At 38.4% G+C, this 12,013-nt stretch overlaps 1 protein-coding gene across 2 annotated transcripts in view; it reads left to right on the top strand.

Moving 5' to 3' along the window:
* The window catches only part of TSHR (thyroid stimulating hormone receptor), a 1,235,241-nt gene extending 1,223,999 nt beyond the window's left edge, over positions 1–11,242 (top strand). For both annotated transcript variants that reach the window (XM_044074034.1, XM_044074033.1), the window contains one exon: positions 9,436–11,242. In XM_044074034.1, the coding sequence (XP_043929969.1) occupies positions 9,436–10,861 (1,426 nt within the window). In that variant the 3' untranslated portion in view covers positions 10,862–11,242. The remainder of the gene's footprint in view (positions 1–9,435) is intronic.
* Positions 11,243–12,013: the final 771 nt, after the last annotated feature.

The raw sequence follows: 12,013 nt of genomic DNA, 5'->3' as shown, positions 1-12,013 counted from the left end.
TTACTGCTATTCTGGTCCTCTGCTGAAAGAGAAGACTTTACTTTGTATGGGTGATTCTAAAATCAGCAACAAAACAGACATGCAAGGAAAGGGAAACAAGAATGTCACCTGAAAATCTGAAATACCCGAGAGGATGGTGAAATGTTTAATTGTTAAAAATGATGCATTTGCCTACATAGTACTTCAAAAGGAAGGGAAGAGCACAACCTTGTTACATGATGTTGACATCTACTCAACAAAACGTGCTTGTGGTATGCACAGAAACTGGCAAGAATGTGAGGAAAAAAACATGAGACTTTCAGCTAGCTCCAATGCGGTAGCCCTGATTATGACCCAATTGTCTGTGTTTGAGTAGGAGCTAAGGACCTGAAGGAGCTGGTTGGGAAGGGAGGGAGGGGTGATGAGGGTAAGCCTCCTTGCCTCTTCCAGGGAGATGGGAGTAAATTACATGTCTTGGGAAGCAGATCAGTGTATTTCCAGTGGATCTTCTGGGCTACATCTGATTAAAATGAGGCAGGGCCATTCAGAGGTTAAGTTCTTTTGTGAGCAAATGAAACACCCCACTCTGTTCACCACATGCCTAGCCCTGGGGAATCTGCAGAGATGTATGCATGGGGGTAGGGCTTACAGCAAGAAATTCCCAGTAAAAGCCGGGGTTGATAGCTAACACAACTGTCTCTCACCTTATAGAGATTCTATGAGTGCAATCGTGATGGTAGATCAGTTGTTCTGCAGGCAATGAGGGGAGCCAAAAACTGAAGCAAAAAAAAAAAGGTCTCATGCAAGGTGATCGCTTCTTTCTGACCTCACCCAGTGCAAGACAGCCTGCCTCACAAGGCAGTCTGCCTCTCATCTTAACCCATGCAAGCCAGCCTGACTCGAACCTTACATCATGCATGGTGGTTTACCTTTGATCTTTTCCCATGAAAGGTTACCTACTTCTGGCTTTATAACATACAAGGCAGACTGCCTGTGACCATCCTTCATGCAAGGTGAACTTCCTCTGAACTCATTGCATGCAAGCTGCCCTGCCTCTGATCTCTCCCTATGCAAATTGGCCTATCTCTGATCTTATCCCATGAAAGGTGACCTGCATCTCACTTCATCTCAAGCAAAGTGTCTTGGTTCTGACCTCATCCTAAGGAAGGTGTTTTGCCTCTGACCTCACCCTGTGCAAGGCAGCCTGCCTCTGATCTCACCTCATGCAATTGTTACCGAGTTTGTAATTTAAAGCCTACTGCAAAAAGTCTAGAGATAGGGATCTACAAATGGGTCCTGCAGCACTGCTCAAAATATGGCTTACTCACCTATGCTCAGCAGGGATATAAAAATAGCTACACTACACTACACTGATTTCTATATGCAACATCACATCCATGCACAAAGATGGAAAGTTAGTACAATATCTATTGATTTAGATATGGAGCTTGAACCAGTGCACTATGCCATGCTAGCCTTATCATAAAGTGACACTTTGCAGAATGATTTTGTTGCTGTTTTTCCACCTACCTACAAGAGGCCATACTTTCAACATTAGATGGAGAGAATAGCACACTGGTCATAGAAAACTGGCATCTCTGGTACCTCAAGATTCAGTTTTACTGCTGTGCTCCTTTATCATTAATGAGGTTGTGCTAACTTTTTCAAACTTACAATTAACTCTGTATGCAGAAGATCTGATTATTTTTAAAGAAGCTGAAGCTTCTGCATTAGTGCATATAGGCCTATGGAACTGGAATAGCTAATCTGGTTTACTCCTGGTTATATATTTAAAAAATATCTGAAACCCCTACAAGACAACATCAGTGCTGTTTGGCACCTGGCAAAAGATGCTATATATTCTAATTACTCAGGCTTCTAATACCCAGATTGTACACGTTTTTCATCTACAAATATCTTGTTTTATGACTTAATCCCAAAATTTCTTTCAAGGATCATATGGAAACTCTTGTAAACTGTTGTCTTCAAACAATTGAAAGTTTACTACAAACTACCTAAGAGACCTAACACCTGAGGCAAGTGCAATAAAAGATGTGAATGCATTTGTTGTAGACTTGAATACTCACTACCACTTATCTTTTCATTGCAATATCAGCCTTTTCTAAACTGATGTCAGTAACATTGGTCAGTTTATTTTCCTTTGGTGTAAAAAGAGAACATCACGACCAACACATGAAAAGAGCAAGGTGGCTACTTGTTACAGCCCAAGCTGCTGCTTTAAAATATCCCGATAGACTGTTGCACCTGGGACAATGTCTATCTCTTTCTGTAAATATGAAATTTGATAGACACATCTGTCCCCCACGAAACACAAATCAAGCTGTTCTTGCAATAAATAGGTTCACTTCAACTCTGGCCCTGTACGCCTGGGAATAAGATACTTATAAATGTGTAGATTTTTCACTGCAGATCACTACATATGCCTTCACTTCTTCAAATATTGTATTATATGTGCGTCTTTGAGCATGAAATGCAGCTGAAAATGGAGGGACTATCCATACAGCTGTTTAAAATAACAAATAAATAAATCAACAAACAAAGAAATAAACTATTATACCGTAATATTTATTTTCAAGGATGATGTTCAGAAAGAGATACTTCAAAAATTATCATTTTCCACAAACAAAATATAAAACTAGAGTTGATATTTGAAAACTGTATTGCTAGAAAGCATTGCCAATAGTATAACTGTTCCTTACAGGGAGATAAGACAATGTACAGTCATATTATATGCAGATCATATCTTCACTTACCTAATAATAGGCACTGTTTTAAAATTCATCAGCTTGATAATATTACACTGGAATGGTCAGCTGTCTCGTTTTTGGAAGTGGAGATTAAAGCAATAAATTACGGTGGATGTACTTCTCTTGGTTTTAGAGACTATTTTTTTCATGCTGCTCCAAATGGGGCACTCTAACCTAATTCAACAGTACACCTGGACTGCCCTGGAATTTACTAAGGAAATATGGTCAGTGTATTATACCCTGGCTTCAGTAAATCTTTATGATGCCTCTCTCTCTCTCTCTCTCTCTCTCTCTCTCTGTCTCACAGAAGACTGATAAATAATCTGAAGGGACTTGAAGTGGAAGAGAATTTGACTAAACAAGTAGAAGGGTGGATTGTGAAAAGACACACATAGTCATTGTTAGGAGACCATTTAAAGGGAAAAGGAAATGGTTAGTGAAATCACAGGGCTTAGTCTTGAAATCAGTGCTCCTTGATATCTTTGTATAGACATTACATGGAATGTGTAAGGTAATTCACCTAGATTTTAAGGGACTATATTATGTGATCGAACAGTGAAATGTTCGAACACGCAATGATCGACCCCTAAATGTCGAACCGTCGGAATGTCGAACGTTTTATTGGAGATCTCCGTACAGTGTGGACTTGGAAGTTTTCCACTGCCTGCACTGTAGTGCAATCTTGGAGTTGGTATATTTAAGTAGTGGGGGTTTGGGGGGTGCATGGGGTCTTGCCCCCCCTGCTTAGAGTATTTTTATGGTTTGTTTGGGTGTTTTTATGTTTTGTTTTTTTGCCGTTCAACATTACGGCATTTTGACATTTAGGGGAAGATTATTACGTGTTTGAACATTTCACTGTTCGATCATGTAATATAAAAGTGATTTTAATAATCCCAAAATGAAACACCAAGTGAGAGGAGTGAATCTAAATGCTTAAACCAGGAAAAAGGTCTTCTTTTTATAGTTAAGAGCAGAAATTAACCACTAGGTGTAATTGTAGAATGCTAAAGCCAAGGCCATAAAGATGCTGGACAGTATGCTTAAGAAAACAGACTCCAGTAATAAAGATGTTATATTAGCCTTCTGTATATACCTGCTTAGTCCACAGGTGAAGTACTGTTTTCTGTTTTGGTGTCTCTACCAAGATAAGCACAGCACAGACCTGTTACCAGCGGGATGCCATAGAGGTCAGTGTTGGGCCCCCTACTCTTTGGTAAATACTTCTCAGAAGTTCAGGTAAAAACTATGGGGTTGTGGCTGACCAAGTTTGCAGATGTCTGCAAACTAAGTGCAATCATTGAATCCCCAAATGATGTCAATATACTCCAGGAGGGTCTTACGCATACCAGCGACTGGTGTATTAGTCATGGTCTCAAACTGAATGCAAAGAAATGCATCATCATTCCCTTCAGCATAAACAATGTCCCTTCACACTATCAAATCAACAACAATGCCCTAAGTATTCACGAAGTGGTAAGGATCCTAGAATCACAAGTTGACTGGAGCCTTAACTTCGACCACCATGTGTCTACTGTAGTAAGGAAGGCTTTCTACATAACACACTTGATTAGTAAAGCCATCGCCTCAAGAGAAAATGAGGTTATAACCCCTCTAAACTTGGCACTAATCTGGCCCATAATTTATTATAATGTTCCATTCAGCATGTGCCGTACAAAAGACCTACAGCAGCTGGAGAGACCTCAAAGGTTTCTAATAAAGAAGATCAAGGGGCTCCAGCATGTGCCTTACACAGACTGACTAAAGTCCCTGTCACTATACTGCGTGTTGTATAGACTTCTTAGGAGAGACATATGCCTGGCCTACAGAGCAATGCAAGACCCAAACCTAATGAACTTGCTGCATATCAGTAAATCAGACAGGTCTAGGGCTGTTCCAGGGACCTAACTATGGCCTGTGACTTAAATAGGATATGCTGGAGGGACATATTTATCTCCCAGTGACTGCCACGTCTTTGGAACAGGCTACCAATTCATGTGAAACAGAGCACCTCTATGACACTGTTCAAGAGGAACCTGGACGAGTGGATGGGGCAACATAAATTCTTACAAGGGATAGGGTCCCCAAACCTCCTGGACATGGACAGTCATCACTAAATGCAATCATAGGTATTGACTAGCATTTTCATGGTATTACATTGGGATGAAACTGCTAGGCTTAAAATGACCTCCGGATTGATAGCTGAGTAATCTCCTATGATCCTATGGTCCTAAGAACATCAAGCTAGCTAGTTAAAAATAAAATGGAAGACAATGGGTATGACAAAAGAGGACACAGGGTGAAGTGATATGGATGCACATGATACTGAAGGCAGTCACACACAGTTCAAGTAGAAAGACAGAGATGAGAGCAGGGGGCAACACTACCATATTACAGGAACAACATTCAATCCACAGGTAAGAAATAACTTTTTCAAGGAAAAATGTAACAGTTTGCATGACAGGATAGTAGACTGTAAGACCAGAAAATGTCTATGATGGATGGTGAGCAAGAAAAGGGGCAGGCAAAGGGGAAGCAACAGAAGGTTACACAAACAGGGCAGACTTCAAATACAACTTTACTTTTCTTGTCACCACAGGTATGTAATGCAATTCCTATCATGAACTCTTTCAATTATATATGGCGATATTGCAGTTGAGGGCCTCACCAGTTCGTTTCGCGCAGAAGTGGGCATGTCGCAAATTGAGTGACTACCCGGTCTGTATATTTAATTTGCTCGTGCATACATGATGTGAAAATATTAAATGTACATAAACGGTTAATACAGTATTGCCCAGGAAAGCTGTTCTTAGTAAAAAGTCCTGCCAATGATACTGAGGGAGAGTCGGCTGTGACACCTGCACCAAAAAAAAAAAAAAAAAAAAAAGAGTCTGTTTGGACATTAATTGGGACAGTGAACCATCGCATTCTGACTCTGAGAAAGAGAACTATAATGCTACACAGTAAAAAGCCTAATGACATGCGTTTTGACGGTTTTGTTTCTTTGCTGATTATAGTATATATTATTAGTGCAATAAAACTTGTCAATTACAGATGTTGGTAAACAGTTTACTGTTATATTTACTGTCATATTACAATGTCAGTGCACTTTTTCTTCAGTTGTACATTCGGAGGGGATGCATATTCATGAATGACATTTCAGGGGGGTGGGTTTTGGGCGGGGCTTGCTACTATGCATCTGGTGAGGCCCTCAACTACAATATCGCCGTATATATGATGTATGAAGGGTTGATTATGCTGCCTTCTTGCATGAATGAAGACAAAATGCTGTGACCATTATTATGATCTGTTGACATTTTTCAACAAGTGACTGTTGGAGAGTTACTAATCACTGTTCATAATTTTCTATTATTTCCAGGTAATAATGGTCTGAAATACTTCACTGCGTATAAATATAAAAAAGTGTCATGTAACAAGCTGGCTGATCTAGTACTGTTAAATGCAGAAATGTTCAGAAATACACTTTAGCTTAGCCATATCATCAAATTAGATTTCAACAATATTTCTTTGTAACTAACAGCAGCTGAATTTGTAAAGGTGGGATCATCAGATAAGGGAAAGAACAAATTACATAGAAATAAATGCAATTTGTGGGAACAATACATGTAGAATAAAGGTCAGGAGGAGTGAAATTTAAGGAATGGCAGGAACTGAGCAAATTATGTAATGTTAGAGTGAATAAAAATTGTTAAGAAGACGTATGTATAGTACAAGAAAAATAATAATGGAAATGTTGTTATGGTTACATTTTTTCCATTACTGCATGTGTAGCCGTGTCACTTTAAAAAACATGCTATGTTTAATAATATGTCTTTGGGTGTGGATACAAGTTTTCAGTGGCACTTTTACCCACTCACAAAGTTGATTTTATAATGGCAAAGGCTACCAGTGAGCTAATCACGTTAGTATGATTTTAGAAACCATACTATTAATGAGTTGTTGCTTTTTTATTTTTATTTATGCAAATAAACCACATTGAAAAGAATAACAATAGTAAAATAAAAAAAAATAAAATAAAATAAAGTGAGAGCAAAATACATCATAAGGTATACACATGTTACATATCCAGGCTGTACACTTTAGAGTAAAACCAATTACAATGTGTGGAGGTAATAAATACAAACTGCTGCCATTTAGAGAGCATAACTGGCATACAAAACATGCAGTACAATAGCCTGGCATATATTTCTGAGTTTGATTCACACATGGGGTAATTGGCTAGGCTGAAAATGGCCCACAAGGGCAGTTAGCTTAGTAGTAACTTGTGAACTTATGAACCTATGAGTACTGTGCATAGTCACCAAGGAGGCAAAGCATGGTGCCAGTTTTACAGAATATATCAGTGTGCAGGGTGCAGAAGTGCTAGCTACGCCCACCTGCACCAGATCCCATGATAGTCAATCATTTATCAGATGAAATTCATGTTATATCCAAGTTCTATATCTAAACAGCTAGGGTTGGGCCTTCAAGCCAGACTAGATGGTGAGCAAATTCAACATAAATAAATAAATTGGTTAGCAGTATAAATTATAGAGACACTGCCTTGTGAGTTAGATCATGGAAAAGGACTGAAAACATCAGAAATAAAGAAAGAAAGAAATCAGCTACATAGTGCAGAGAATAAGATATTACATTTTTTGGTGCACTTCTGAAAGGGTGCAGAAAGCCATTTGTACATACAGGGATTTACTAGTAGGAATATCTTCTCACCTGACACTAGCTTGTGTCTGGTTAGGGGAACTCTGTAAGTCTCAAGAGGAAAATAATATAGGAACTTTTTTTCATAAAAATTGAGCCTGTTGCCTAGTGAAAGGCAGCATCCTTGCAGAGGTATCTGAATTAGAGTGAACAGAGTAGAAACTGGGCTTTGTAAGTAATGACCAAACATTTTGCTCAATCAGTGGTGGCATAAAGATGCGTTAGTTGACAAGTGTACATATTTAACCATATGGTTCTGTACAGTCTGCAGTCATTCTGCACTGTATGTTGTGGGAACGGCTACAACTGTCAGCCTATAATTTCGCTGTGTACTGGAAAATGTAGGACTAGACCAGTGCGATCCTCAAGTGATTTGTGTCTGATAATATTGTATCAAGCTTTTATTCTTTTATTTTGGATCTGAAGTTTGGTATGTGGGTGTTAAATAACTGAGTGAGATCTAAGTTGATGACAAGTATTTAAACGTCCTTTGTGTTACAATGGAATTGGTGTTTTGGCTAATAATGTAATACTTAGAGGGTGGGGGGCTGGAGTTATTTGCATCATAGCCCTCAACTGCTCAGATTTTTGCTGAATGTCCAGATTTTTGCCTGATATTTTTGATCCGTTCCTCATAAAATGTGTAATTTTCTGGCAAATCAGTGAGGACTGAATACAATAAATAATGACATATATTTGAGTTTCTGACTTCATATACTTCAGAAAATACATGATAACACAAAACCTTTTATTCTAGCAACATTTCAAGTTTACAAGATGAATATTTAAAATGTGTCCCTATTTTTGGGCCTTTGCCCCCCCCGCCCATTATTTTTGGATTTGTCCAGATTTCTTGGTGCAAGAGATTGAGAAGTATGACTTGCATATCATTATAAATGTGAGTTATATTTCTTGATGGCTGGCAGGTGAGCCCCTTCATGGCAGTAAGAGCATATAATCTGTACACACTAACAGAGTTAAGATGTATATCTTACATGACTGAGAATTTATAAACATAAATAAAATAAAATAAAAGGACTTAACTAAAGCTTGCAGTACACCAATAATTTAGTAGTTATCTAATAGATAGCCAACTTTCCATATTGACCAATGTGTACTTGTCGTTAAGGAAATTGCACTTTAATTTTGTGATATCAGCACCCCTATCAGGATTTCTGAGTCTAACTGTTAGAAGGGTGTGATTTACAGAGATAAAGTTGCTCAGCAAGACAGTTTCAGTATAATTACCATAGGGCATTACATGCTATATAGAGTTCTTTACAAAGCACAGGATGGTGGCAGTGTTCGTACCCTTTTATAAAGCCATGGTGTTCTAATACAAGTAGTCTATATGTTCCTAAGATGTTGCCAAGCAGGTAAGTACTAAGGTTTCTAATAGCTCTGATTCTGATGACATCCCCCAGTCTTTGGTACTGGAAGTAAGTTAACATCTTTTAAGTTTTCAGGAAAAGCAATAGTGGTTATCGATACAATAAATAAATGGTTTGCTTGCAGGTTCAGCAGGAGAGTATAATTATAAAAATCAAAGATGCAGACCTTTGTAATCTGAAGGGCCACAATCACACACAACCTACTTCCTATTTATTTTGTTGATAGCAAGAAGGAGCTAGTTAGTTTAGTTAGTTTCAAAGTAGTATGGAACACTGTTTAAATGATCATCAGGTGACCAACTGAGATATCACTGAACATAATACTGCATAATGGCTATGTTATCATCTAAAGGGTGGTCATCAGGCAATAATAGGTAGGAACTTTCCTTCAGTGATGTGTTGAATGTGATTCTAGAATTTCCCTAGATTTTTAAAGAGGGCATCTGTGTTGCTTGAAATGCATTCAAAGCAAACATAAGAATTCCCTTTAAGTATAAAAGTTAACATATTTTTGGCATACACACCTACTTACTGAATCCAGTTGCATATAATACTGACACCCTGTTTTTGTAATTTAACAGGATACTGGAATCAATGATATGCAATCAGACTACAGCTCACAGTTTCCGGGAAAGGAGGGCAGTCAGTACCTTTCGTGGGCCTTTCTATCAAGACTATATTGGGGATGATATAGATCATACTGAAGCAACATACGAGGAAAATTCAAAGTTCCAAGATGTCCATGGAAACTCCCACTATTATGTATTCTTTGAAGATCAAGGGGATGAGGAAATCGGTTTTGGACAGGAGCTCAAGAACCCTCAAGAAGAGAACATTCAAGCATTTGACAGCCATTACGATTACACCATGTGTGGCAGTGCTGAAGAAATTGCTTGTACACCAGAACCAGATGAATTCAATCCATGTGAAGACATTATGGGTTATGAATTCTTAAGGATTGTAGTCTGGTTTGTGAACCTTTTGGCCATATTAGGAAACATTTTTGTTTTATTTATTCTGTTAACAAGTCATTACAAGCTGACTGTACCACGTTTTTTGATGTGCAACCTTGCCTTTGCTGATTTCTGCATGGGTATTTATCTGCTGCTGATTGCATCTGTAGACCTACACACACGATCAGAATATTACAATCATGCAATAGACTGGCAGACAGGGCCTGGCTGCAATGCTGCTGGTTTTTTCACAGTTTTTGCCAGTGAACTTTCTGTCTATACTCTCACAGTTATTACCCTTGAGCGGTGGTATGCAATCACTTTTGCCATGCGGCTAGACAGAAAGCTACGTCTCAGGCATGCTTCTGTCATTATGCTTGGTGGCTGGGTTTTCTGTTTTCTGCTGGCTATTTTGCCACTTGCTGGAGTCAGCAGCTATACAAAAGTCAGTATCTGCCTTCCCATGGACACAAAAGCACCACTTGCCCAAGCATACATCGTATTTGTTCTAATGTTAAATATCATAGCATTTGTCATAATCTGTGCTTGCTACATCAAAATCTATATCACAGTCAGGAATCCACAGTACAAGTCTGGAAGCAAAGACACTAAAATTGCAAAAAGAATGGCCGTTTTAATTTTTACTGACTTTATGTGCATGGCACCAATTTCATTTTATGCTCTCTCTGCCATATTAAACAAACCTTTGATAACAGTCACCAATTCAAAAATCCTGTTGGTTCTGTTTTACCCACTCAACTCATGTGCAAATCCATTTCTATATGCCATTTTCACCAAAGCTTTTCGAAGGGATGTGTTCATTTTGCTGAGCAAATTCGGTTTCTGTGAACACCAAGCTCAGGTTTACAGAGGCCAGACTGTTTCAGCAAAAAACAGTAGTGGCTCCTTTGGACAAAGGGGCAGTGGAGGTATCGGGCAGACTCTCACAAACTTTAATGACTGTCCAAATCATGACCAGCCTGGAAACAACCGGCCAGTTACTTCCAAGAAGGGAAAAGTATTTTTAGGGAACTGGAAACTAACACAAATATAGCTTACCTGTATGAAATGGTATTTATATGAAGCCAGATCTGGCTAAAAAACAAATTGCAAACTTGCAAACCAAATCATTTGTAAGAAAAGCTTGGTCCATGTCATCAGGTATCTTAATACCGCATACAGCTGAGCACCCTTAAAATTAACACTTGGGTTTAATACAGCTTTGGATTTATATCCCAAGCAGGAGTATTAAAATTTAAATGACACAAAGGCTCACACTAACAGAAGAACAGCTGGGTTTTAGCACTACATGGTCAACACCTCAAACTATGAAATTATTTGTAGCTATCCGTGGAAGAGTTTATATGCATGACAGAGAGAGATAAAATGATACCTATAACATGTCTTTATATGACATTAAATATTTCATGCATTATTCTGTTGTGCTTTGAGAAGTTTGTAATCTATCATGCTATTAACAATATGCAATATATATTAATGTACAGACTGCATATATGGCAAAAAAAACAAGGGAAGATGTGACAGATGTGAAAGATTCACCATTGTATAAAGGCTGCAGATGTAAATTTTTGGTACACTCAAATCTGACTTTGAATGCATTTATGGCACTTTAGCAAATGTAATGCTGCTGCAGGCTTAAGAAGAACCTACTTTTGTCATTCATTTGGTATCACAAGATTCTAATTACTATAATATTTCTAAACCAAACAAGATGAAATTTAGTTGTAAGATCGACATATATGTTATGTACTTTGGAGCTAAAAATCTATAGATCAGTGTATAGAGATAAGAACACAAACATCAGACTCAGACCTGAGTCTAAATCCTTCCATGTGTGCATGTGCTATAATATATGTTTACTGCCTGAGCTCTTTAATTTTTCTAACCACCACATGCCACCACCATCTTTTTCTGGAATAAGCCACTGTATTTGCAGCCCTTACACCTCCATTGACCATTGCAGCTGGACACTAATGAAGATCTCAGCAAGCACTTACAGCAAGAACTGCTATGCAAAACAGAATGAAAGCACTACCTGTACCTTCCCAGACAGGTCAGTGGTGGGCTGTAACAATCAAGTCACAGTGTATGCAGTGGGGCTGGGTGTTGAGTGACTATTTGCTGTGTTGGCTTGAGGACATCTATCATATATCATAGGTGAATCTGTTTAGTACACAAAAGAGGC

Source organism: Protopterus annectens, chromosome 6.part0 (assembly GCF_019279795.1).
Source record: "Protopterus annectens isolate FY-2018-M chromosome 6.part0, PAN1.0, whole genome shotgun sequence".
NCBI classification, from domain to species: domain Eukaryota; kingdom Metazoa; phylum Chordata; order Ceratodontiformes; family Protopteridae; genus Protopterus; species Protopterus annectens.
Note: the sequence above shows the minus strand (reverse complement) of the source record. Positions and strands in the feature narration are given on the sequence as shown.